We start from the raw sequence: 27,191 nt of genomic DNA on the forward strand, positions 1-27,191 counted from the left end.
TCAAGTGTGGCTGGATAAGCAGCGAGCGAGTAAGAAACCCGAGGAGGAAGAAGTTGACAGTGGAAGGGAAGAAATGCTTTGAAAGGAGTTCAACAAGGGCATCGGAAAGCCAGAGAAGAGCCTAAAGTAGCAGAAGCGGTAGCCACACTGAGCATGGCAACCAAACGGCGGCTTAGTGGAGGGGGCGGAGCCACTTCTGGCGGCGAGGGCACGTTGCCGTCTCCGCCGTCGCATTCATTGGCTTATTTGAGAAGGAATCAGAAAGGCAATAGGTGAGTGTGGACGTCAGTCATAAATTAGTCCCGCCAACAGGCGCTCTGAGCGCTGTTCCCGGACAGGGCTCCAGTCCTTCAAGGTGGCGGGTACGCCTCTTGCTTTGCACAGTTCTCCCGAGAGACGTCGCGGTGTAACCGTCACACCCTCGAGACGTGCAGACGGCTCCGCAGGGTGTGGAGAAACCCGAGGGAGCAGCTGGGTGGGGTAGCCTTGGGGTGTGGACAACTGCCAAGTGGGATAAAAGGCCTCGGGCCATGAGACAGAGGGGAACCGGAAGTTCGCCCCGTGATGACACTTTCTTTAGGCGGAAGTTATTTGTGCAGCGCCCGTCGCGGCCTTCTCTAACCTTACTGGGCAGCGAGGGTGTTCGTACATACTCAACTTTGGATCTGGAGCTCAAATGAGCACCTGTCTTGGGGCCTCGGAAGGTTGGAGTTTTTCCCCTACGGCGGCTGGGGCCATTAAACGAGTGAGGTTTGGCCCAGGAGATTTGAGGTCGTTTCAGAGGCCTTGACTTTTGTGTGACCTCATTGAACTTGAGTTTTCTCAGGTTGACCACTTAGGGCCTTTGGAGAAATTAACGAGGTGAAATTGAACACACCTGGTAAAATGGAATAAAGAGTACTGACGTGGATTGGGCTAGGTGTGAAACTCTTCTCAGCTGGACGTCTTTCAGACCAGTAGTAGTCCTTATGAAAGAGACCCTCACCCAGGCCGTGCCAGGCACTGGAAGCCCTGTGCAGGAAATCCACTGACTACAAAACCAAAGCAGTGGGACTTCCCTGCTGGCGCGGTGGTTAAGAATCTGCCTGCCAATGCAGGAGACACGGGTTCGATCCCTGGTCTGGGAAGATCCCACATGCCGCGGAGCAACTAAGCCCATGCTCCACAACTGCTGAGCCTGCACTCTAGAGCCCGCGAGCCACAACTCCTGAGCCTGCATGCCACAACTACTGAAGCGCACGTGCCTAGAGCCTGTGCTCCGCAACAAGAGAAGCCAACGCAATGGGAAGCCCGTGCACTGTAACGAAGGGTAGCCCCTGCTCGCCACAACCAGAGAGAGCCCGTGCACAGCAACAAAGACCCAACACAGCCAAAAATAAATAAATTAATTAAATAAATTTATGAAAAAAACAAAACAAAAGCAGTCAACTAGGAGCTGCAGCAATGAAGCTGTTAGTGCGTTTCCACCTGCTTGGTGGGATTGGAGAATGTTTCATGGAGGAGGAGACCCTGCATAGTTAACATGATATCAACAGGTGGAAATTGAGAGGCTAGAATATTCCAGTCACAGCAAAGGTGCCAGAGTTCCCAAGTTTGGAAGCATAGCACAGGCCTTGCTATAGAGATTGGTTTCAGCCGTTAACTACTGACACCTTCTTTATTGCCACGTGTTGCCTTTTTCTTTTTGCAGGGAGAAGAGGGATGGGGATCAAATCTATCAGAGAGGAACTAAATCTGATGGTAAGGATTAGAGATGTCAAGGTTTGTACCAAAAGAAAGATCCATAAACCAGAGATTCTTAAACCGGGTTTATTGGCCTGTGTGGACCATGAACAACCTTCAGAAAGTTTGGGGGTTTTTTGTGGGTTTTTTACTCCTTTGAAATTATGTGCAGAATAGTGTGTACTTCAGGGAGGAATCTGGCCACCTTCCTCCGTTCTCTCTTCTTCTTCCCCAGTGAAAAGGAGCTACTGACCTAATAATGAAAATTCACGATGTTAATTGACCCACATTCTTGGTGGTCAGGGCCAGTGTATATTCGTTGATGGGTTCTTTTCTACTTCCTCCAATGCACAAAGCTTGATGGTTTAGTTGAGCCAGAACCTGCTCTGCAGATCTGGTCATTTTATTTCCCGTCTCCTGGGCTTTCTCCATGTGGCTGATAGTCATTAAGGTCCCATGTTTTTAATGAGCAAGGAATTGGTGGCTGTTTGAGACCAGAAGCCGAAACCTCAATTTCTTTCTCAGCTTATGGAGTATCTTCCATGTGATAGCACTGTCATAAACACTGGGTGTACAGTGGTAAACAAAGTAACTTAGTTCCTGTTTTCATGGAGCTATAGTCTAATAGAGGAAGAGTAAACAACTCAGCAAATACATAGATGAGGGATTATGTTACAAAGCATCAAACAGGAAAAGGCGAGTATACTGTGACAGAATAGTTAGGGAGTTTGGAGAAAACCTCTATGAGAAAACTGCGAGGGAGCCAGCCATGCAAAGTGTGTTCTAAACAGGTTACAACGGGGTTTTAGGCACTTTTGAAGCTATTGAAGTAATAATTTCATTCCTCTTAGGCCGCTGGTCCTTGTATATGGCTCCCTCAGTAATCTTTTGGGGGATGGGGGGAAAAGGGAAGTTAAGGTGATTCTGAACCCTGGCCCTAATATCAAAATTTCACCAAATCTTACCTAGGTTTCTTGAAAGTGTGACATACTTTCCTGAAGAGTGGGACCTTGTTTTTCCTCACATTTGCAAAGGAGTCCTTGTCTTCTTTTGGGTTCCTCCCAAAATCAGACTCAGAAAAGAAGATTTGGGTGCAAATAGTTTATTTAGGAGGTGACCTCAAGCGGCATTCTGAAGGAGTGGTGAGGTGAGACAGGAAAGGAAGGAAAGTCATCCAAGGGTATATTAATGAGGGGAGACTGTGTGGCTATTTGAGAAACTGGAACACACCTTGGAATTGCCCCACCAACAGGCAAGGAAGCTGAGGTATTTGCCCACCAACTCCTTTTCCTCTTTATTGTGTTAATGCTCCTGTACTTCTGCCCAGCTCAGTGCTGGGAAAAGCATGCTCCGAAAGTCAGAGAATGCACTCAAGCAAGAGACACAGACAGTCCTCCTCACGTACTAGAACTCTCTGAAACCAAACGTCAGAGTAGGCCCAAAGGATATGTACGGGTAGAGACAGCATCTACTACAGTGTGTAAACCCAGAAGTTGAGAATCATTGTCTGGGCTGAAAAGCTGGGAGGGAAAGTATATTCATGCTTCCTCTTCTTTCTCTGTTGCCTTTAAGCAACTTACCTGCATTGTGTTTTGCTTTTAGCACCTGCAGGGTAGAGGAAAAAGGACTGATTTCAAGATTAATGATGTGTTGAAGTGATAATTACAGCTTTAATAATTCAAGTTTTATAGGCTCCATTAAAGAAAGAGAGTTGAAGTCTATAAATTAATATGTACCTTTTGTTAGAAACCTGAATATAAAGAAAAGCACAAGTGTATGTCTCTGTCCTAAGCTGATTTTCTCAGCAGTTCCACATCAGCGCCAGGACCGACTATAAACTGCTGGAATCTGTCTCTCCCCACCCCCACCCCCTCGCCCCCTTCTCTCCAGTATCACACGTCATATGTAGTATAAAGTCATCTCTTGTGAGAAGGGATAACACCCATTCCTCACAGAGGTGTGCTTCCCGCCTGTGTGCCTAGAATGGTCCCTGTACAGGCACATATTCAGGCATGGTGTTGATTAAAAATCGATGGAGTTTGCGAGTAGAGAAGACATGCACAAGCTAGGAGTCTGGAGCCTGGGGAGAAGCTGACATCTTGGCAAACCCAGGGAATGAATGTCCAAGGTGACAGGGGCTCAGAGCCTGTAAGAAATAGGTAGATGAGAGGTTATTGTAGGAAAAAAAAAAAATCAGTCCATGCAGAAAGTAGAGACTCAGCATCAAGCTGGGTTCTGGGCCAGAGAGTAGCTTCAGGTTCTCTCAGGCTGGCATCATGCCAACTTGATGAGCTCAAGTTGAATTGGGCAAAATATGGGAAATACCTGACTGAGGTGGAGCAGGTGCCTAGGTGCCTGCTACTTTTCAAACGCTGTCTCTTAAAGGTTTAATATGTCTAGAAACCTTCATTAGGATGTTTATTGTAACATTATTGTAATAGGGGAAAACTGGAAACAACCTTGGATAAAGGTGTCCATTGATAGAGGATTGGTAATTGCTTGTATATATTATGTAGAACATCTCAGGATAAATAAGAAATTTGTGTATTAATGTTAGCTGAAGTAACAACCCAAAACTAAACTAAACTGGCTGGTTTAACCCAAAAGCTTATTTCTCACACACATATAGTCCAATACGTATGTCCTTGGTCCCTTTCCTCCAAACAGAGAATTAGATTTTGGCTTCTTCCGTTGTGGCACCACCATCTTCTAGGATCTCCTTAGAGTCTTCCGCTGGACCCTCTGCATTCAGCCAGCTGGTTAGCTGAGAGGGAGAACACTACAAAAGCTGGCCAACACTGGAAGTTGTGTTTGTTACTTCTTCCCAGGTTGTGTTGGTCAGAACTGAAGTCAAGGAAACTGGGCCCTGGCTTCTTCTGTGTCCAGGAAGAAGAAACGGGATTAGTCAACATCTAGGCGATCTCTGCCACAATTGGTAAATTTGGTTGCAGCCAAGCCAGAGCTACTGACTTATTGAGGAAGAGGAGTAGGAGGGATATACTCTTTTGTACATTTTGGACTTTATAAATCCAAATATTACCTGTTGAAAAAAATTAATTTAAGAAGGGGAGACTGGTGAAATTATGGTTCATCCATGCTGTGAAATATTGCATAGCAGTTAGAATGAAGTGGATCTATACATACTGGAATGGAATGATCTATAATTAAGGTAAAACAAGCAAGTTATAGATAAATTTCTGCATTGAGTTAGTTTGGACTACTATAACAAATTACCATAGACTGGGTGGCTTAAAACAAATATTTTTTTCTCACAGTTCTGGGGTCTGGGAAGTCAAAGATCAGGATGCTGGCAGATTTGATGTCTAGTGAAGGCCTGCTTCCTGATTTAAAGACAGCCATCTCCTGATTGTATTCTTATATGGCAGAGGGCAAGCAGGAGCAAGCTCTCATGTCTCTGCTTATAAAGGCACTAATCCCATTCCTGAGGGTGCCACCCTCATGACCTATTTACCTCCTAAAGACCCCACCTCCTAGTATTATCACATTGAGGGCTAGGATTTCAACGTACGAATTTGGGAGAGACACAAACATTCAACCTATAACATATATGTATATGAATATATGGAATAAGTTCTGGGAGATGCATGGAGGTGCAATACACATTTTCTTTTTGTGTATTGTTTGAACTATAAGGAGAAAATATTCCAATATTGTGTAACACTAACAATGTAAATTCTCTAAAGTAATTCATTAAGATCAATTTCACAAAAATATTTTGGAGGCCCATAAACATAAACCCCAGCTTCATGAATAAAGATAATGCAAATTAAAACTAAAATGAGGGGGCTTCCCTGGTGGCGCAGTGGTTGAGAATCTGCCTGCCAATGCAGGGGACACGGGTTCGAGCCCTGGTCTGGGAGGATCCCACATGCCGCGGAGCAACTAGGCCCGTGAGCCACAACTACTGAGCCTGCGCATCTGGAGCCTGTGCTCCGCAACAAGAGAGGCCGCGACAGTGAGAGGCCCGTGCACCGCGATGAAGAGCGGCCCCCGCTCGCCGCAACTAGAGAAAGCCCTCGCACAGAAACGAAGACCCAACACAGCCAAAAATAAATTAATTAATTAATTAAAAAAAAAAAACTAATGAGATTCCATTTCACTCTCACCAGATAGGCAAAATTTTAAAGCCAAAAAATACTAAGATGAAGAGCAACAGAAACTCTCATCCTCTGCTAGTTGGAATGTCAATTGCTGCAACCTCTTTGGAAAAAGCAGGTTGTTATTACCTAGTAAAATAGAACCTGTGCTTCTGCTATAGCCCAGCAATTCCACTCCTAAGTATATATATTAATAACCTCTTGTACATGTGTTCCAAGTAATATACACAAGAACATCTATATCAGCATGTTTTGTAATAGCTAAATAAATAAAGGAAAGCACTCAAATAGAATGTAAAAATAATTATTCAGTGGATACTTTATGTGGAAAGGTACTTACGCAGCTACATAAAATAACTTGGCTAAATCTCAGAACAATGATGATAGCAACAAAGTAACAAAAGAATACTTACAAGTGTGATTGTAAGTGTACATGACTTCCCTCAGGGTTGGAACAATCTCAGAAAAAGCATTCCAAGTAGGGAGGAGGGGAGGACTGACCATCAGCTGAACCTGGCAGAGCCAGTAAGACTTGGATGGGTGGAGCAGAAGAAAAGTGGCATTCCTGGAAGGAGGAAAGGCCTGAACAAAGGCAGGCACAGTGAAACCAGGTTGAAGAGAGTGTCGGGCATTCCCTCACAAAAAGGGAACTCACAAAAAGGTCAAAAGTAGGCACAATTGAATAAGAAGGGCAAGAAAACAAAAATCAGTTTGGTGATTAACTCTAGGGGAAAGGAAAGGGATGCAACCAGGATAGGGCACACAGAAGACTTCCAAGATTCAGGTAGTGTGCTATTTCTTTTTTTTTTTATTTTTATAAATTTATTTATTTATTTTTGGCTGCCTTGGTGTGCTGCACGTGGGCTTTCTCTAGTTGCAGTGAGCAGACTTCTCATTGTGGTGGCTTCTCGTTGCAGAGCATGGACTCTAGGAGCACGGGCTGCAGTAGTTGTGGTATGTGGGCTTCAGTAGTTGTGGCTTGCGGGCTCTAGAGCGCAGACTCAGTAGTTGTGGCGCACTGGGCTTAGTTGCTCAGCGTCATGTGGGATCCTCCCAGACCAGGGCTCGAACCCATGTTGCCTGAATTGGCAGGCGGATTCTTAACCACTGCCCCACCAGGGAAGTCCGAGTGTGCTATTTTTTAACCTGGTGATGAGTACACAAGTGCTCAACTATTCCTATATGTTTATGTGTTCTTTTAAGGTATATTTCATAATTTTAAGTTTGGTTTCTCATGGCTCAGGCAGTAATAATATTTATGGTACCCTGCAATCTGCCCATCCCTTCTTTCAAGCTGAGGGAACGTCCAACACTCTCTTCAACCTGGTTTCACTGTGCCTGCCTTTTTTCAGGCCTCTCCTTCTTCCAGGAATGCCACTTTTCTTCTACTCCACCTGTCCAAGTCTTACTGGCTCTGCCAGGTTCAGCTGATGGTCAGCCCTCCCCTCCTCCCTACTTGGAATGCTTTTTCTGAGATTGTTCCAGCCCTGAGGGAAGTCATGTATACATACTACTTCACCCAGACCATTTCCGGGCACTTAACTTATGCTGCCAGGTAACCGTAGTCTTCTCTTTTTGTGAGTATTCTGTATTTCAGATTGGGTTGTGGATCACCCATGAGGAGTGGTGGATATCCTATCCGTCAGTAGGAAGTAAAGGACTTTCGTGGAGTTTTGGGTTTGGTGGTGTTGGTTATTTGCCCACCTTAAGCCGTGCCAGCATGATGACAGTCTAGAAATGTATAAAGAGCTGCATTTCTCTCCTTTTTAGGAAAATTTGCAAGAATGTATATACCATTGAATTCTCAGCCTTAGGCAGGAGTATCAGAATCTCCGAGGCACAGCAGTAGTTTATAAAAACATTCAAAAATGCAAGTGTCTCTCACTAACTAAACTCAGGAACTGAATACTCACGTTTATCTTCTGATAACTTGGTGTACCTCACTCTCTGAACTCAGGAACTGGATAGATTCAGACAGCATGGAATTTAATGCCTAGGTTCGTTAAATTAATATAAGTTCAGATAAAAAGCCCAATGATCTTCATAGCAACAATTAGATTTAACTGTGCTAAGGGATATAAATAAGTACCTCATGCAGTCAGTAAAATAGCCTTGTGAGGTTTTTATGCCAGTTTTACAGATGAGGAAACAAACTCAGAAAGGTTAAGAAACTTTCCTCCAGAAGTTCCTGGAAATGCTTAGCACAGCACCTGGCTTGTAAGTGCTCGGTAACTGATAGCTGTTACTTATTAGTTGGTGGGACTAGAATAAGTAAGAAAGCATTATGGAGGTGGAGGTTGAGCAACAGTGTTTCTGACTCAAGTCTGCTTGCTCAGGAAAAACAGGTTTCAGCCACCATCTGCATGATGTCATTCACACCATACCACTGCTGCATCGTTGCTGCCCATAGCACTGCCTAATTTCTTTCTTTCTTTCTTTTTTTTTTTTTTTTTGGCTGCATTGGGTCTTTGTTGCTACGCACAGGCTTTCTCTAGTTGTGGCGAGCAGAGGCTATTCTTCGTTGCAGTGTGCGGGCTTCTCAATGCGGTGGCTTCTCATTGCGGAGCACGGGCTCTAGGCTGGCGGGCTTCAGTAGTTGTGGCATGCGGGCTCAGGAGTTGTGGCTCACAGGCTCTAGAGCGCAGGCTCAGTAGTTGTGGCGCATGGGCTTAGTTGCTCCACAGCATGTGGGATCTTCCCGGACCAGGGATTGAACCCGTGTCCCCTGATTGGCAGGCGGATTCTTTTTTTTTAAAGATTTTTTTTTTTAATTAATTAATTTATTTATTGTTGTGTTGTGTCTTCGTTTCTGTGCGAGGGCTTTCTCTAGTTGTGGCAAGCGGGGGCCACTCTTCATCGCGGTGCACGGGCCTCTCACTATCGCAGCCTCTCTTGTTGCGGAGCACAGGCTCCAGATGCGCAGGTTCAGTAATTGTGGCTCACGGGCCCAGTTGCTCCGCGGCATGTGGGATCTTCCCAGACCAGGGCTTGAACCCGTGTCCCCTGCATTGGCAGGCGGATTCTTAACCACTGCGCCACCAGGGAAGCCCCGGCAGGCGAATTCTTAACCACTGTGCCACCAGGGAAGTCCCAGCACTGCCTAATTTCATATTGCCGTGTCTGGGGAAGGAAATGAAGGCTTTCTCTTTGATTCTCAGTGGATTGTGAAGCCTTGTTTGCCTTTAGCACCCAACCTGAATGAGTGAATTTGGGGTTCAGGTGTGCCAAAATTAGAGACGCCCCTGCCTGACTGGACATTGAGTTGGAAATATCAGGACATCGAGAAATGTGGACAAAAGTGCCCTATCAATTGCAGTGCGCCTACGTTTATGAACTATTCTCCAGGTGCACAGCTGTGAGCAGTCTGCCTAAAGATGGGATTGTCTTCCATCATCCAAAGAGACCTGGGCCCTGGAACTGATGTTACTTCCCTGGTGAATGGCAGTGGACCGTGACAGAGGGAGGGCTCTCCATGACCTTAGAGCAGAGTCTTAAGCTCCGTCCACCCCATCCAGCAGACAGAAGGTGTTACCCTACTGTTATCAGGTTCTTCTGCTTCAGTCTTGTGGGGTGGGGGGTAACTTGTTCTCACTTAGTTTTAACTCATCCAAATCCTAGAGAGAAATATAATTAATTTTAAAGATTTGGTAGCTTTGTGGTAACTATTATAGAATAGTCGGTGCTGTAATGGGTCTTCTTATGCACTTGACAAGCCTTGGGACACAGCCTGAAAGCAGGAAAACAAAGAGGAACTAACTCCATATTGCACAAGCACCAAGGTTGTCATCAGAAAGTAAAGCTGTTGCATCTGGAAAAAACCTTTCTCAATATGGAGTTGGGTAATTTCACCTGTTAACGTATGTACACATGGTGTGTATAGTGTGTTATTAACATTTCACCTGGCAGGGAGACCCAGGAAGGAAGCAAATTTGGAGTGCCAAGGACCCCTTGGAAGGTCCTGGTGAAGCATGTAAGTATGCATGGGCACCTACAAACATGGCATACTTCGATATTAAGTAACCAGGCTGTAGAAAATGTATGGCCAGGAGATGAGTGTGCCCACAAACTGCCTGGGGAAAGGAATGGATCTCAGGACCACAACCCCTCGATGTAGAAAGGGTAGGGAAGGAATTTGCATGGTGAAAATTTAAAGAAGTGGGCAGACCCAAGGGCAGCAGAGTCGAACCTACAACTGGGATGCTGGCACAAAGCACCCCAGCGAAGGGTCTTAGTTTTTCAACAGAGATAAAATTCGAGGGATGGATTATTAATACAATTGTCCTTGGAAGGGCCCCAATTCACAGTTATCCTGCAGCCCTTTTATCAAAACCCATGCCTTACTCACTCAGATCATGATGTTCCTTGCATACTGTAGAGATGAAACCTCATCTACCTATAATGTCCAGACCATGAGGGGAAAAATGTAAGAGGAAATAAAAGTAGCACTACCTGCAGGTGTGTAAACAGGAAAACAGAAGAGGGAAAGCAAGCAGGGCAGGCATGCTCCAGGGTCCTTTTTTCCCCCTATTCATTCTCCCCAACCCATCCAAATCTTGACTAGGGGAAACTGTAGAAGCATCCAAGACAGATAGGGAAATATGAAGAACTCAAAACATCAGAGGCTTGTGGGCTGCTTCCCTACGTATGGCTTGGGGCAGGCTGCAAGCTGGCTTGCATCATGTCCAATATACTGTAGGAACAATAATGTAGCAGTCATGGAGGGCACAGTCTAGGCCAGTGAACACCAGGATACCATACCCAGTCCCTCACAGCCTATACTTGGTCTGCAGGAGGTCAAAAGCTTCCCTGTGTCCTATGAAAGCATGTGGAAGTGCTGTACAGGCTTGTGTAGAGTTGAAATGAAAAGGCCTGCAGAGGTGGGCTTTATGGCAGAAGGCAAATGGTTGGGACCATGGACTTCAGCTCTGAGGGCTGGCATCACACTCCAGAGGCCAGATGAGGCCCCCTGCATCTGAGCAGGTAATTATAGGAACTCAGGAATCATGCCAGGTATTTCATGGCAGAACTAGAAGACAATATAAGGACCTGCTCACAGTGATCCATGGCAACCCTTTCCCTCTACCGTGAGGTCATATTTGAGCCTCTCCTTTCCCACACTCCCAGACCTTCTTGACAAGGTGAGGGGGGGAGGGAAAGAGACCTGAGAAGCAGCATTAAGAGAGACCAAGTTACTCTGAAAGACACTGTGTGAACCAGATAATCTAATATTTACCGGCAAGCTTGAATCTCCCTTTCCTGCCCAGCAGGATGGGGGCTTATAGGAAAGATTAGATTACAGAAAACAAGCTACATTGTCTTTGCACTTCTGAGTTATAGGGTGAGTTAGTGTGCATCCCTGCTCTAACCTTTTTTGTGCTTTAAACTATAGGGCAAGCATATGAAATGTCCAGTTAAAGCCAGCCCTTTGGCTGCCACCCTCACAGCTAGGGCGGCCAGGAAAGGAGAGCCTTTGTACAGAAGCAGATCATGGGCCCAGTGTTCATCTGCAAAGTGGGCGGGACCCACAGCAGACCAAGGAGACCATCAGTGGACATGGTGGGACTGTGGTTGGAGGAGCACTGCAGGGGGCTTGCAACAAACCTGTTTTGTCACTTAGGGCCTCTTGGTTGCCAGTGACAGAAAACCCAAACTGCATTAAGAATGCTAGCATTCCTGCTGTAACAATAGCCAAAGTAGACATTTATTTTTCTCGTACATAAAAGTCTGAGTGTAAGCAGTTTTGGGCTGATAGTTCAACCCAATAATCAAGGTCCCGGGCCCTTCCTATGCTGTGTCTGCCATCCTCAACATAGAGCTTCTAGCTCCCACCACTGCACTGCTGCACCCACATTCCTGCAGCGTGAAGTGGGTAGGGAAGGTAGAGAACACACAACTTTGTTAAGGTCATGAATTAAAAGTTGCATATAGGGACTTCCCTGGTGGTCCAGTGGGTAAGACTCCATGCTCGCAATGTAGGGGGCCTGGGTTCGATCCCTGGGAACTAGATCCCACATGCATGCCGCAACTAAGAAGTCCACATGTCACAACTAAAGATCCCGCATGCCACAATGAAGATCCCGCATGCAGCAACTAAGACCCGGCACAGCCAAAATAAATAAAAAATAAATATTAAAAAAAAAAAGTTGAATAAATCTCTTTTTTAAAAATTTATTTTATTGAGGTATAGTTGATTTTCTTTTTTTTTTTTTGGCCACACCATGCATCATGCGGGATTTTAGTTCCCCGACCAGGGATCGAACCTGTGCCCCTGCATTGAGAGAGCAGTCTTAACCACTGGACCGCCAGGGAAGTCCCTATAGTTGATTTTCAATGTTGTGTTAGTTTCTGGTGTATGGCAAAGTGATTCGGTTATATATATATATACACACACATATTCTTTTCCATTGTGGTTTATTACAGGATATTGAATATAGTTCCTGTGCTATACAGTAGGTCCTTGTTGTTTATTCATTCTATATATAATAGTTTGCATCTGCTAACCACAAACTCCCAATCCATCCCTCCCTCCTCCCCCTTCTTCGCAACCACAAGTCTGTTCTCTATATCTGTGAGTCTGTTTCTGTTTCGTAGATAAGTTCATTTGTGTCATATTTTAGATTCCACATATAAGTGATGTCATATGATATTTGTCTTTCTCTTTCTGACTTACTTCACTTACTATGATCTGTTGGTCCATCCATGTTGCTGCAAATGGCATTATTTCATTCTTTTTTATGGCTGAGTAGTATTCTATTGTCTATATGTACCACATCTTGTTTATCCATTCCTCTGTCAGTGGACATTTAGGTTGGTTCTATGTCTTGGCTATTGTGAATAGTGCTGCTATGAACACTGGAGTGCTTCTGTCTTTTTGAATTATTGTTTTGTCCAGGCATATATCACTTTCTCTTACATCCTATTGCCTGTAGCTTAATCACCTGGCCATACCTAAGGTCTCATTTAGCTGTTGCCACAAAAATGCTGTGTAACAACCACAAAATATCAGTGGTAGACAACAATAAGCATCTATTTCTTGTTCACATGTCTTCAGATCAGCCAATGTTTGGCTGGTCTATGTTGGACTCAGCTGGTCTTGGCTGCAGGCTGCAGCTTGGGTTCAAATCTGTTCCATGTATCTCTCATCCTCTTGCTAACAGCAAGCTGCCCAGGGCCTGTGCTTCTCATGGTGATGAGTTTCATGGTAATGGCAGCATACATAGGCCTTTGCAAGTCATGTATATGGATTAGGAGCTATGTAAAGAAAGTGGCCTTAGAGCAAGGTTGTGACCTTGCACAGATCTGAGCCCTTTCACTTTTACACTTACCTGTCCAGGGTCAGAATGGCAAAATGAAGGCCTTAGCCCACCCAACTGCAGAAGCACATTTAAAGCCTTTGCTTGGATCATGTCTGCGAACATCCCATTGGCCAACACAAGTTATACCCAAGCCTAAGGTCAGTGGAGTAGGAAGTATACCCCTCCCATGAAGGGAGGAGAGGAGGGATGGAACAAATGTCTTACGAACAATAGTCTACCGACCTTAACTACACAGAACTCTGGGAAAGCAGGGTGGCCATATGCGCAGTTAAAACTCTGGAGTTCTGTTCCTAAAGAAATAAAGGGAAGCTAGATTCTGGGGACAGTCTCTGCCACAACGTGTATCAGTCAGGAGGCAGTTTCCACTTCCAATTTAATGAAACCATGGTTGTGTTCCCCTACGGAAGCATCCTTCCTTTTGGCGCTAGGACTTTCAAACCCACTGAGCTCAAGGTTGCAGAGATGAGAAGCACAAAAATTCCTCTGTATTTCACGTGGTGTAAAAATGAGGAGGGTCACCACATTCTTTACCCCTTGTTTCCCAAAGCTGTGCATTTTGGTTATGGGGGAGATGGCACTGTATACTGGCTGCTGACTTACGGCTTTTAAACTGAGACTTAGCCAGGCCAATCCACTGTTCTACCTAACTAGGTCTTTCTGGATGGTAGGGCATGTGTTGAGACCAGGAATTCTGAGTGTGATGCCACTGTCACACTTTATTTGCCATAGAATGTGTCCCTAAGATAGGAGCAGTGCCATGTGAGATATCACGGCAGTGGATAAGGTATTTTGCAGGTCCATAAACTAGTGGTGGTGGCAGAAATCCTGCAGGCAGGGGAGGCAAATCCACACCCATGATATGTGTCTATTCCTACAAATAACCTTTCCCCAACATGTTGAAAGGTGTCCAAGAACCAGGTGTCTGGCTGGTGCCCCAGGAAATGGTGCCATTTCTGGGTTTAATACAGCTTCTGAATAAACATTTTGGGCGTTCAACAGCAGTGCTTAGGGAAATGCCTAGCAGTAATGCCTATGTTACAGAAGAAGAACAGTTACTAATCAATGACCTCAGCTTTCAGACTTCCCTGGTGGTGCAGTGGTCAAGAATCTGCCTGCCAATTGCAGGGGACATGGGTTCGAGCCCTGGTCCTGGAAGATCCCACATGCCGCAGAGCAACTAAGCCCGTGTGCCTAGAGCCTGTGCTCTGCAAAAAGAGAAGCCACCACAATGAGAAGCCAGTGCACTGCAATGAAGAGTAGCTCCCGCTCGCCGCAACTAGAGAAAGCCCGCATGCAGCAACGAAGACCCAATGCAGCCAAAAAATAAAATTAATTAATTAATTAATTGAAGAAAAGAATTACCTCAGCTTTCATCTTAAGAAATAGAAAAAAAAAAAAGTAATTTGAACTCAAACAGCAGAAAAGAAATAGTAAAGACCAGAGTGGAAATCAGTAAAATAGTAAACAAAAAACCGTAGAGAAAATCAGTGAAACCAAAAATTGATTCTATGAGAAAAATCTATATAATTTTTAAACCTCTAGTCAGACTGATAAAGAAAAAAGGAGAGAGCTTCCCTGGTGGCACAGTGGTTAAGAATCCGCCTGCCAATGCAGGGGACACGGGTTCGAGCCCTAGTGCAGGAAGATCCCACATGCCGCGGAGCAACTAAGCCTGTGCACCACAACTACTGAGCCTGCGCTCTAGAGCCCGCGAGCCACAACTACTGAGGCCCACGTGCCACAACTACTGAAGCCCACCACAATGAGAAGCCTGCGTACCGCAGCAAAGAGTAGCCCCGGCTCGCTGCAACTAAAGAAAGCCCGTGTGCAGCAATGAAGACCCACCGCAGCCAAAAATAAATAATTAGTTTTTAAGAAAAAAGAAAAAAAGAGAGAAGACACAAATAGCAGTAAGAGGAATAAGAGGTGATATCACTACAGTTTTTGCAGATACTGAAAGGGTAATACGGGAATATTGTGAACAACTTAAAGCCAGTAAACTTAACAACTTAGATAAATTTATTGAAATACATAAACTGTCAAAGCTCATTTAAGAAGAAGTAGAAAAAAAAAAGTAGACAATCAGCATAGAGTTATATCTATTAAAACTTTGAATTTGTAGTTAAAACCCATCCCACAAAGAAAATGGTGGCAGTAGCCAGATTAGCTTGGTGAGGACAAGTCTTCTTGTTGAGCCTGTACACAGTCTTTTACCCTGTCACCATGGCCACTTTGTAAAGGGTCTGTTGACCAAGCACTAGAGAATCTAAGGAAGAGGCCATCTGATGTCCACAGGTTGGGTCCTGTTGTCCTCCCGATTATTGAGTCTCATCTACAACAGATGCCCTTGAATGATTTACACTCTGCGTGTTGCAAGAAGTCCATCTTTCCCCTAGACCTCCTTGTCACCAGTCTTCTAATCTTGTTCTTTCTAAATTCCTGACCAGCTGACTATCCTATTAGTGAGTCAAGTTAGCTCTGTACCGTAGTTAGATCTGCAGCAGAGTACTGCCCACTGGAGAATATCCCTTCACTGCCGGCTTTTGGAGCCACTCCAGTGTCAGCTGTGGTGCAGCAGTTACCCACTTCTTGCTGGTTCCAGCACGTGTGTAGATTCATCTGTAAAAGAAGGCTGTGGGTTTTTTTCCTCCACTAACTTATATGTGTTCCCCTTGAGGGCATAGGTAGAATATGGAAGGAGATATAATCAGGCAGTGGCATTGGATACAAGAGGAGTCCAGTAGTTCACTGTGCCTTTGGACCTGCCCAGTATATACCATTTCCATTTCACAATGGCAGGCTGATATGCCTCTCCAATTTTGTGGTTCAGTGAACCAGGTAATACCCAGTTCATGATAAGTACTTTGAGTTGATTGAATCTCCCCATGTCTTGCCCTCCACCTGTGCTTTATCCTATACCACCGCCAGTGATAATTTACTTATTTGTGATGACACTGCATGCTGTGGATGGCCAGGGTCCCATTTCCCCCCCACCAAGGAGGTTATCTGCGCCTTCCTCATATACATGAGCCACTCAATTCTGGAATCCCATTTTAAGGCCACTCCTGATACCAGTTATGGTACCAGTCAGGTCCCAAAGGGAAATATAAAGGGCACACTCAAAGTGGATAATTTGAGGAGAGTTTAATAAAGGAGCTGTTTGCAAAGGCATGGGCTGGGCATAGGGAAACCAAGAGGAATGTGCAGTAGTCCAGTTTTGGCAAGGGGAGGAGATGTGGAGGAGAAAACAGATAATATGTATCTAGAACACAGTCCAAACTAGTTTAAACAAACAGGGAATATTCTGGCTCACATATCTGAAAAGTCAAGCTGTAAGTCTTAAAGCAGGGGCTCATGTGAGGTCATCAGTATCTGGTTTTTCCTCCATTCATATACAGGCAGGATCTCCTATCATGCTCCAAGGTGGCTTCAGAACTTACAGCCTTTTTCATTCAAGCACAGTAGGATCTATCAAAGGATTCACTGGTTCTCGTTGACTCTGGTTAGATCACTTGGCATGCCTGAACCAATCGTGGTGCTCAGCATCAAGGAGAGGTGTTGCTTGGTGTAGATCTGTGTCTGGAGCTGGGGCTGAGGAAAATCAGGGCATGGAGCCTGGATGAGGAGGAGCAATATTGATGCTGGGTAGCAAAAATACCATGTACCCTGTATCTCTCTTCCCAGATATATGGGGCAGAGCTTTTCTATCTTTCGTACCTATGACTCACCTGGGGGTCCCATTAAAGTGCAGAATTTGATGAATTAGGCCTGCAGTGGGGCCTGAGAGTCCTTATTTCTAACAGGTTATGTTGATGCCCCCAGTCCAGGGACCACATTTTGAGTAGCAAGATTCTATGGCTGCATAGTCGAATGTGGTAGCCACTGGTCCCATGTGGCTATTGAGCACTGGAAATGTGGCTAGTCTAAATTGAGATGTGCTGTAAGTGTAAAATACACCCTGCATTTTGAAGACTTAATATGAAAAAAACTAAAATATCATCAATAGTTTTTATATAGATTACATGTTGAAATGATATTTTAGATATATTGGGCTAAATAAACTATTAAAATTAATGTGACCTGTTTCTTTTTATTTTTTTAACATGGCTGCTAGAAAATTTAAAAATACATACGTGGCTCACATAGTTCTGTTGGATAATACTGTGTTATCCAACTCTTGAAGGAAGTAACTCTTGAAGTAGATGAAGCTGGTGTTCTTAAACCATTTTCACTTATGATACTCAATCAGAAGAGCGAATAAAGCAGAGACCTCATGAGAATTAACCTCATGGGTCCTTGGACTTGGTGCACCCTCAGGACCTGATGACCTCGGGTTAGGTAATTGCAGGTTGAATTGATGCGTAAGTGCTTAGGACAGGGGATAATGCTTGAGGGCATTATGGTAAGTGAAATAAGTCAGACAGAGAAAGACAAATAATGTATGATCTCACTTATATGTGGTATCTAAATAAACAAAAAACCAAACTCATAGAAAAAGAGATCAGATTGTGGTTACCAGAGGCGAATGTTGTGGGGAGGGGGAATTGAAGTAAGGTGGCTAAAACATACAAACTTCCAGTTATAAGATAAACAGGTATTGGAGATGTAATGTGCAACATGATGACTATAATTAACAATGGTGTGTGATGTACAGAAAAGTTGGTGAGAGTGTATCCTAAGAGTTCTCATCACAAGGAAAAAAAAATCTCTCTTTTTTTAAAATAAATTTATTTATTTATTTTTATTTTTGGCTGCATTGGGTCTTCGTTGCTGCTCGTGGGCTTTCTCTAGTTGCGGTGAGGGGGGCTATTCTTCGTTTCGGTGCGTGGGCTTCTCACCGCGGTGCCTTCTCTTGTTGCGGAGCATGGGCTCTAGGTGCACAGGCTTCAATAGTTGTGGCACGCCGGCTCAGTAGTTGTGGCTCGCGGACTCTAGAGTGCAGGCTCAGTAGTTGTGGCTCACAGGCTTAGCTGCTCTGCCCACATGTGGGATCTTCCCGGACCAGGGATCGAACCCGTGTCCCTTGCATTGGAGGGCAGATTCTTAACCACTGTGCCACCAGGGAAGTCCCATTTCTCTCTCTTTTAATCTATATGAGATGATGGATGTTAACTAAACTTGTGGTAATCATTTCACAATATATGTAGGTCAGGTTGTACACCTTGAACTTACATAGTGCTGTATGTCAGTTATATCTCAATAAAACTGGGGTAAAAACAAGATGGAAAATTAAGTTTTAGTCATTGCATAAGCACCCAGGGGCTTTTTTTTTTTACTTCTTTTTTTATGTTAAATTTTAAAAAAAACTTTTTATCTTGAGATAATTATAGATTCACAGAAAGTTGCAAGAATAGTACAGAGAAGTTTCTGAACCTTTCACACAATTTCCCCCAATGGATACATCTTATGTAACTATAGTACAGTATCAAAACCAGGAACTTGACATTGGTACAATGTGTATGTACAGTTCTTTGCCATTTTATTACGTGCAGGTCCTGTGTAACGACCACTACAATCAAGATACAGAAGTACTACCACACCTTAAAGAGCTCCCTCAGCTACCTCTTTATAGAACATCCATCCCCTTTCCCTGCCAACCATCTCTGACAACCACTAATTTATTCTCCATCTCATCCATTTCGAGTAGAATTTCATTTTGATTTATTTCTAGTTTTTGGAGAGTGTCTCTTTGTGCAGATATTTAGGTATGACATTGTGTATACATAACTTATCTCAGTTCTACTTGTGTTGACATTACCAGTTTCAGTGAGGGGTAGAAACCTTTCTTCTCTTTAAGTCCCTTTACTCTCCCCTGTTTATAACTGTCTTAAATATTTTCTCTATATAAATTGAGAACTGCATCAGACGATGCATGAGTACTCAGGACAGGGGACGATGGACTGGACCTGGTAGGCTTTGATCTTTTTAGGAAAGAGGAAATAGAAGGGACCACAGAGTCCCTCCTCCCAGCCAGCAGTCACTTCATTTCTCCCTTTTGTTTGTGCAGTTGCTTGAAGTAGAAATTACCACAGTGCTCATCAACTTTTCTAATCTATCCAGCATACAACCACTAACCTTTTGCTTAAACCTTCAGGTATAATTTAGAAAACTCAAGAGAAGGAAAACATATTATTAAATTATTTTCACTCTTTTTTTCTTCCTTCTTGATATTCCAAGATTGTTTTTCCAATCATTTATTTTTTGCTTTAAAAACTTCTACTAGCTATTTTTTAAGGGGTGGGGGTTGCTGTTGACAAATTCTCTCAGTTTTTGTTCATCGAGAATGTCTTGATTTCCTCTTCATTCCTGATTTTCTCTGCATATAGGATTTTTAGTTGACAGTTCTTTTCTTTCAGCACTTGGAAAATGTTGTGCCACTTCCTTCTGACTTCCATGGTTTCTGATGAGAAACTTGACATCATTCAAAATTATTTTTCCATTATAGGGAAGTTATTTCTCTCTGGCTACTTTCAAGATTTTTCTTTGCCTTTAGTTTTCAGAAGTTTGACTATGATGAATATTGACATGGATTTCTTTGGGTTATCCTGTTTGGGATTTTATCAGCTTCTTGAATCTATAGGTTTATGTCTTTGCCATATTTGGAAAACTTTTAGCCATATTTATTTGAATATTTTTTAAGCTCCACCTTCTTCCTCCTCTACTTTTGAGACTCCAATGACATAAATATTAGATCTTTTCTTATAGTCCCACAAATTCCTGAGACTGTTAATTTTTTTTCAGTCTATTCTCTCTCTCTTGTTCAGATTGGGTGATTTCTATTATTCTTTCTTCAAGTTCATTTTACTATAGAACTCATCTAGTGACATTTTTCAGTGGTTTTTTTTTTTTCAGTTTTAAAATGTCAATTTAGTTCTTCTTCATCTGTTTTGTTTCTTTTCTGAGACTCTTCATTTGTTTGAAGTATGTCTGTAATTGCTCATTGAAGCATTTTTATACTGGCTGCTTTAAAATCCTTGTCAGATAATTTCAACATCACTGTCATTTTGGTGTTAGCATCTATTGGTTATCTTTTCTTGCTCAAGTTGAGATTTTCCTGGTTCTCAGTGTAAAGAGTGATTTTCAGTCCTGGACATTTTGAGTATTATGTTATGAGACTCTGGATCCTATTTAAATCTTGTGTTTTAGCAGGCTTTCACTGATGCTGTCAGATAGAGGTCAAAGTTCAGGTTCCCCACTCAGCCGCTGTTGACATCCTGGGAAGGGGGTGTAGAGTGGGTGCCTAATTACTGCTGGGCCAGGGTGGGAGTTCAGGCTGCCCACTGATCATCTGCTGAGACCACCCTGGCTGGGAGGGGAAGGATGCCTTGTTTTTGCCACACTCGTGGCTTCTACTGACAGGATGGAGGAGCACATTGCTTCCGGCAATGGCGACAGCCCTGACTCTCCACTAGGCCTTCTGACAGCACCCTGCAAGTAGGAGTAGAAGCCTAGGGTCCCCGTTTATCTTGGCTGGCAGAGTGTAGGGAGTATTACAGTTTTTTTTTTCTGTGGTTTGACTGGAGTAGAGTAGACTGGAGTAGTCTAAAAGTTTTCTTTCTTGTTACTCTGCCCCTTCCTAGTCCTTTGGCTAGAAAGAGCAGGATTTCTTTTTTTTTTCATCTGTACCCATTTGTTTATGGGTTGCTAGCTTCTCTAGTACTCAGTCTGAGATATCTGAGGCAAAAAGAAAACCATCGGAATCATTGCCATGTCTTCCTATGGGTCCCAAGGCTGCTAGTCAGACTATCTCCCTCTCCACCCTTCAGAGTCTTCTTATTTTATTTATATATATATATAATATATATATTACATATAATATATCTATATGTATATATATGGCCCAGGGGTTTTTTTTAGCTGTACTTAACAGAGGGACTGAGGAGACGTGTTTATTCCATATTGTCCTGGAACCACAAGTCCCCAGGGACTTTTAGACCATTTCTCCTGCCTCACCTGGTGAACAGCAGCCAGTGGGGACAGTGTTCACCTGAACTGATGGTGAGCTCCCTCCTCACCCACCTCCCTACCAGCCCAGCGGCCCTGCCTGTTTTTCTGTGATTCTGAGTTTGCCTTCTGGAATTTGAAATCATTCCAGCCTGGTTTGAGCAGGCATTTTCCAGTTTTCTACTACTTGCTAGCTCCCAGCCCCACCACTCAGAATTCTCCATCAACCAGAGGCCCACAGAGGCTACTCCTGCACTGTTGTGGGCCAGAACTCTATTCGTGTCTCTCAGGCTGGAGCGCATGGTGCCCTTTGCTACAGAGCGAGGCTTGCAATGCAGCTGCCGAGGAGCCATGGCGCTTCCCCGTTTTTCCAGGGTCAGTGGTCTGGTCCTTCTGACTCAAATGCCATGCAGTTTGTGAGAGTCCCTTTCAAGTTTAAGTTAAAGGAAAATATTTTGAGTTGAAGAAAATATTTTTGGAATACTTTTATTAAGACTCAAAATTAATGAATGATTTTTAAAAAACCCCAGTGATCCAAGGTGAGATTTTCAGATGTCTGGGAATATATTATCAAAATTTTCTTCCACTTCCCCATGAGATAGGAAACAATTATTTTCTGTTTCAGTCATTCCTAATGAATGATTTTAAGATACCTACCTTAGGGAGATGCAGCAAGAGAGACATTTGTCCAAGTGAAGTAACAACAATGCTTGCACTTTTTAACTTAAAACATTTTTTTATATTTTGAAAAATTTTAGACACACAAGAACAGAGAGAAGAAATATACCTTCAATTTAATAACTAATATATGGTCACATTTGCTTCATATAGTCTTTGTTATTTTTTTCTCTCTTAATTATTTAAAGGAAATCCCAGACATCATTCATTTCATACCATGTACTTCAGAATTAGTTTCTAACAAATTGAACATTTTCTTTATGTAACCACAATGCTATTATCACATCTAAAAAAATAGTGATAATTCTTTCACATCATCTAATACCCAAATTTCCACAATTGTCTCAAGAATGTCTTTTTTTTTAGTGGTAAAATACACGTAACATAAAATTTACCATAGTAACCAGTTTTTAAGTATATAGTTCAGTATATTGTGGGGTTTTTTTGTTGTTTTTTAGGAAAAGAAGTTCATTTAATGAGCTCCAGGGAACACTCAGCCTGCTGCCATACTGACTCATGAATTACAATGGATTGTTGGTAAGCAAGACAAGACAACAGGGAACAAACAAAACAAACAAAAATCAAGACATTGTTTCTTACTGAACTCTTCTCAAATTAGATCAAGGAATTATGGTTCAATGCCACAGCTGTAAATCATTTCTCCTCCTGGAGAGGTTAGAAGGGCTTATAATATTTACCCTTTTTTTTCAGACAGAATTTAGGTCTGAGCAAAACCTTTTGTGTCCTCCAACCTCAAAGTTTATTGGGGCTGGAAGTCCAAATTTGCTGTCACATGCCATAAAAAGAATCTCATGAGCAGAGGGTCAAACTAATTTTGGAATATATGAATGATGCCCAGTGTTATTTTAAATAGAATTTTTTTCTGAGATATACATTTTAAAGTAATAACTAGAATTATGACTTATAACATTATACCAGAACGTATAAGATTTTTAGAAATTTCATGTAATGTCTGAAACATTTATGTTAACATATTTCCATACAAATAACCCAAAGAAAGTTTCGTATTAGTTGTTTGTTTGTTTGTTTGTTTGTACTGCAGGTTCTTATTAGTCATCAGTTTTATACACATCAGTGTATACATGTCAATCCCAATCACCCAATTCAGCACACCACCATCCCAACCCCACCGAAAATAGATTTTAAACTAAAATATATAAATTTTTGACTGATCTATATAACTCTGGGTTCTGAAACTTCTACATGTCACATGCGTGATACATAACACACGATGTCAGCCCCAGGAGAGCGAAAACACTCCAGTGAAGCAAGCCAAAGAAACAAGTTTCAAACAAGGTAAAGTGATGTGTAGACCAGGATTTTTCAATTCTTTCCTGTCATGCTGAAGCTTCCCACTCCTGAATAACAACACATGTTTCCCTTGCCCTAGACACCCAAGAGTCTGTCTCCTCTCTGGGGCATAAGAATCTCTAGAGTTACATATGTGTAGTAAAGAGTGGACCCAGCTGGCATACTCACAATGACCAAATTGTGTTGATCATACTTTAAACCAATACATCGCTCCACGATGAAGTTGGAATAAATGATATATTTGCTTTCTAGACATGAATGAGATGCCTTACTGGATATACTCCAGGAAGGCCAGAGAAACTGGAATAATTTACTGGTGAATTTCTTTCAGGATAGCCCATGATTTATCTAGAATATAATCTTTACATATCTGGATCCTTCAAACTAGACCAAAGGGAAAATCTGGGCTGCAAGCCTCAATTAGAAATGTGGGACGCTGCTGACAGCTGGTGCTCCCTGACCTGTATCTTCTGAGACTAGAACCCCGTGTGGTGGATGACCAATTCATGAGTTGAACAAAAGAAGAGCTCCTACAGGGCAGTGTGTGTGTTCATTACACGTATGGCACTTAGGGCTAAGTACCATAAGGACTACAAGAAAACAAACAAACAAAAGTAACACATGAAGCATATATGATAAGGAGGCACCACAGTCCAGAGCACGAGCTCTGGAATCACACAGGTTTGCTTCGAATCCTAGCTAAGCCACTACCATCTGTATACCCTGAAGAACAGTGGAAAGTTTAAATGTTGTTTTATCAAATTTCGAAAAAGAAGTGAAGAAAGAACCTATCTGCCAGGAAGGGACATCGTGGGGCGCAGCATCCAGTCGGGTCAGGCTCTGCATCCCCTGCTCAGAAACCTTCGCCGCCTGGCTCATGGTGATGCTGGCAGCTGAGCGGCCCTGGAGAAGGTGCTCCCGTCATCAGGCCTCGCAGAGAAGCTGGGGAGGTCCCCGGAGGAGGCGGGCCACACCCTGGCAAGCTCTGGGTGCCTCCTGCACTCAGCTCTGAGCAGGCTCTGGCCTCTGGGCCCCTTGCGGGGGAAGGGCTGGCCAATACATACGCAGGGCTGAGGGGCCTGCAGAGCCGGTGCCCAGGCAGGGTGAGCTCTGGAGGAGAAGGCTTCCACAGTCCCCAACAGTCTCCGCATGGTGGCCCATCCGGTGCCAAACACCTGCCACCCACAGCGAGAAGTCCCAGCCACTAGAAAGTCCAGAAGGGGTCGGGCTCTGGGGCCCCGCCCTTTGCCCTTGGGCCGGGGTTTCTCCAGAGGCTGGGCTTGCATGCGCCCCCTGCCCCACCCCCTGCCCCACCCGCCCTTTCTCTGTGACAGGTAAAATAGACATGTTACAAGCGCCAGGCTGAGCCATCCAGTGTCCAGTGCGTGCTAGACCTTGAGAGGAGGTGAAGCGAGGGAGAAGCTCTCCCAGTTTCACACTCTATTCTCGGATCGCTTGGCGCACAACTGGTTCTACATGGGCAATTTACTTTGTAAATTTCGTACCTGGCTCCGCCGCCACTGGCCCGGCCGGCCCCAGTGCCTGCCCCGCCGTGGGGCCCCGGTGGGCTGTCACCCGCTGGTTTTGCCCTCCTGGGAGGCTGCCACATCTGACCAGGACCACCCCGCTGCTCCAGCGCCTGCCTTCTGCCCTGGTCGCAGGCTTTCCCACCGGGATCGAGTGCCTTTATCGCCTGGCTTTTACATCGCGCCAGAAAGGCAGTATCCCATCCAGCAGGCCAGGAACTCCCGGCTGGGGATGCTTCCCTTGGTGAACTGGAGGGACTCGCCAAAGAAGCCCGTGCTGTCTGCTCATAATTCCATCATGTTCGGCCACTCGAGAGCCATCAAGATTCCTCCACTGGGGCACAAATTTACCCTCCTGCGTTCAACACCTGAGCAGGTAGTCAAGGTTAGGAAGCCGGTACCATCCAGTCACCTCCCACTTCCTTCCCCAAAGGAGAGGGAGGTGAAGGTCCAAGAAGAGCCCCAAAGAGGCATGGCAAAGATGGAGGATCACACAGAGACCAAAGGAGAGGACGATTGGAAGAGGGGTCACCGTAGCAATCGGGATATACCATTGACATCTAGGCCCCAGGAGACCAGTGGAGTCCTCACTTCCCTCAAGTGCAATCCTGAGCCAGTGGACCTCCTTCCCGAGCACCCAGAAGACAACTTGAGTGAGAACACCCAGATGTCTCCAATGAGCTCCTCCTCAGAAAGCCATGTCATCTGCTCAGATGGAGATCCTGGAGATGTCCTGCCTCCTTGGAAGCCTGAGTCCCATGCCATGGTGTTCTCTGCCCCAACCGCATGCTGCTCCCTGCTGCTGGAGAGGCCAAAAAAAGAAGTGCTGGGTGAAGACCACCGGCCCAAATCACCAGGCTCACTGATGTCTGGAAAGGAGCTGCAGCGTGAAAAATCTTCAGACATCCCATCAAGAAGCTCCTCTTCCCTGGTATCTACCAGGAGTAGGCCCTGCAAGCGGAAGATTCCCCTGCCGCTTTTTCTGCCGCTGCCGGGACTGAGGTCACCCCTGCCGCTGACAAGGGATCGAGGTGAGTGGCCCCCTCCTCCTAAGCTTCCTTGCTTAGCTGCTGCCAAAAAGCCAGGCACCTTTGTTAACATAGTTAAGTCTCTCTCTCTCAGAACTAGCCCATTTAGCTCCAGGTTCCTTAGCGCACCCGACACACTTACACAGCATTTAAGAGCTTTACACAACTGGAAGGTCACATCTTTATTTCTTATCACAGGAACACAACTTCTGTAAACTTTATTTCTGTCAGAACCTGTCTTGCCAAGCCGTGGCTGGAAGAAGCTCTGGATACAGATCAGGGGCAGAGGGTCCTCAGGGGCGGCGCCCAGTCCACCCTGTGGAGGCGGTCGGCGTTGAAGTCCAGCAGGCCCTCCCGCAGGGAGGCGCGCACGGCAGGCAGAGGCACCGAGTCCTGCAGCGCGCACAGGTCCTCACAGCGCCAGAAGTCGGCCACGCTGTTGCGGCGCAGCTTCGCCGAGTGATCATGGCCCGAGCGCGGCCTCGGGGACGCTGGCAGCAGATAGGATGCCCACACCCGCCTGGGGGCCACAGCTCGCCTCCCGGCCCCTCGGGCGCCCATCGCCCGGCGGCTGCGGCCCCGCAGCCTGCGCAGGACCGGCGTCGCAGCCAGAAGACGCAGGGCCACGGGCCCCAGCTAGGCCGGCCCCTCGATGCCGTGCTCCCGCGCGGCCTCCCGCCCGCAACGCCGGCCGTTGGCGCTGACCTCATTGGCCTCCGCGCCACGGGCCAGTATGTTGTTTTTTGTTTTTTGTGTTTTTGGTCACAATTTTGTACAACCATCTCCAGAACACTTCACTGTGCAAAACTGAAACTCTGTACCCATTAAACAACTATATTTTCCGAATAATATTTGAAGTTGCCTTTTTAGAAAATTGAAGTATAGTTAATTTACAATGTTGTGTTAGTTTCAAGTATAGCGGAGTGATTCAGTTTTATGTGTGAGTGTATGCATATATTCTTTTTCAGATTCTTTAAACAACTCTTCATTCTCTCCTTTGCTCAGGCCCTGGAAACCACCATTCTATTTTCTATCTCTAAGAATTTGGCTGTTCTAGATACCTTATGTAGGTGGAATTATATAGCATTTGTCTTTTTGCAACTGGCTTATCTCACTTAGCATAATGTCCTCAAGGTTCATCCATATTGTAGCATGTGGCAGAATTTCATTCCTTTTAAGGATGAATACTATTCTATTATATGTATATACCACATTTTGTTTATTCATTCATCTGTCAAGGGATACTTGGGTTGCTTACCCATTTTGGCTATTGTGAATAATGCTGCTACGAATATGGTGGTACAAATATCTCTTTGATATTTGCACCCTGCTTTCAATTCTTTTGGGTTTCCACACAGAAGTGGAATTGCTGGATCATATGGTATTTCTATTTTTAATTTTTTGGGAAATTGCCATACCACAGCAAATGTACCATTTGGGTTTTTTGTTTTGTTTTGTTTGGCCACACAGTGTGGCATGCAGGATCTTAGTTCCCTGACCAGGGATTGAACCCGTGCCCCTACTTTG

General features: G+C 44.5%; 1 protein-coding gene across 4 annotated transcripts; it reads left to right on the top strand.

Moving 5' to 3' along the window:
• LOC137773912 (nuclear pore-associated protein 1-like) lies at nt 1–26,515 on the top strand. Of its 4 annotated transcripts, XM_068558993.1 has the most exons (6): nt 1–272; nt 1,691–1,740; nt 22,237–22,315; nt 22,842–23,095; nt 23,442–25,667; nt 25,896–26,515. In XM_068558993.1, the coding sequence occupies exons 5-6, from the start codon at nt 24,587–24,589 to the stop codon at nt 26,000–26,002; spliced, it is 1,188 nt and encodes a 395-aa protein (XP_068415094.1). In that variant the 5' UTR covers nt 1–272; nt 1,691–1,740; nt 22,237–22,315; nt 22,842–23,095; nt 23,442–24,586; the 3' UTR covers nt 26,003–26,515. The 4 variants fall into 4 exon arrangements, with proteins under 4 accessions (XP_068415094.1, XP_068415095.1, XP_068415096.1 ...); XM_068558994.1 differs by lacking the exon at nt 22,842–23,095; XM_068558995.1 differs by lacking the exon at nt 22,842–23,095 and having other exon boundaries at nt 23,910–25,667.
• The last annotated feature ends 676 nt before the right edge of the window (nt 26,516–27,191 follow it).

The sequence above is a fragment of the Eschrichtius robustus genome, chromosome 12 (assembly GCF_028021215.1).
Source record: "Eschrichtius robustus isolate mEscRob2 chromosome 12, mEscRob2.pri, whole genome shotgun sequence".
In the NCBI taxonomy this organism is placed as follows: domain Eukaryota; kingdom Metazoa; phylum Chordata; class Mammalia; order Artiodactyla; family Eschrichtiidae; genus Eschrichtius; species Eschrichtius robustus.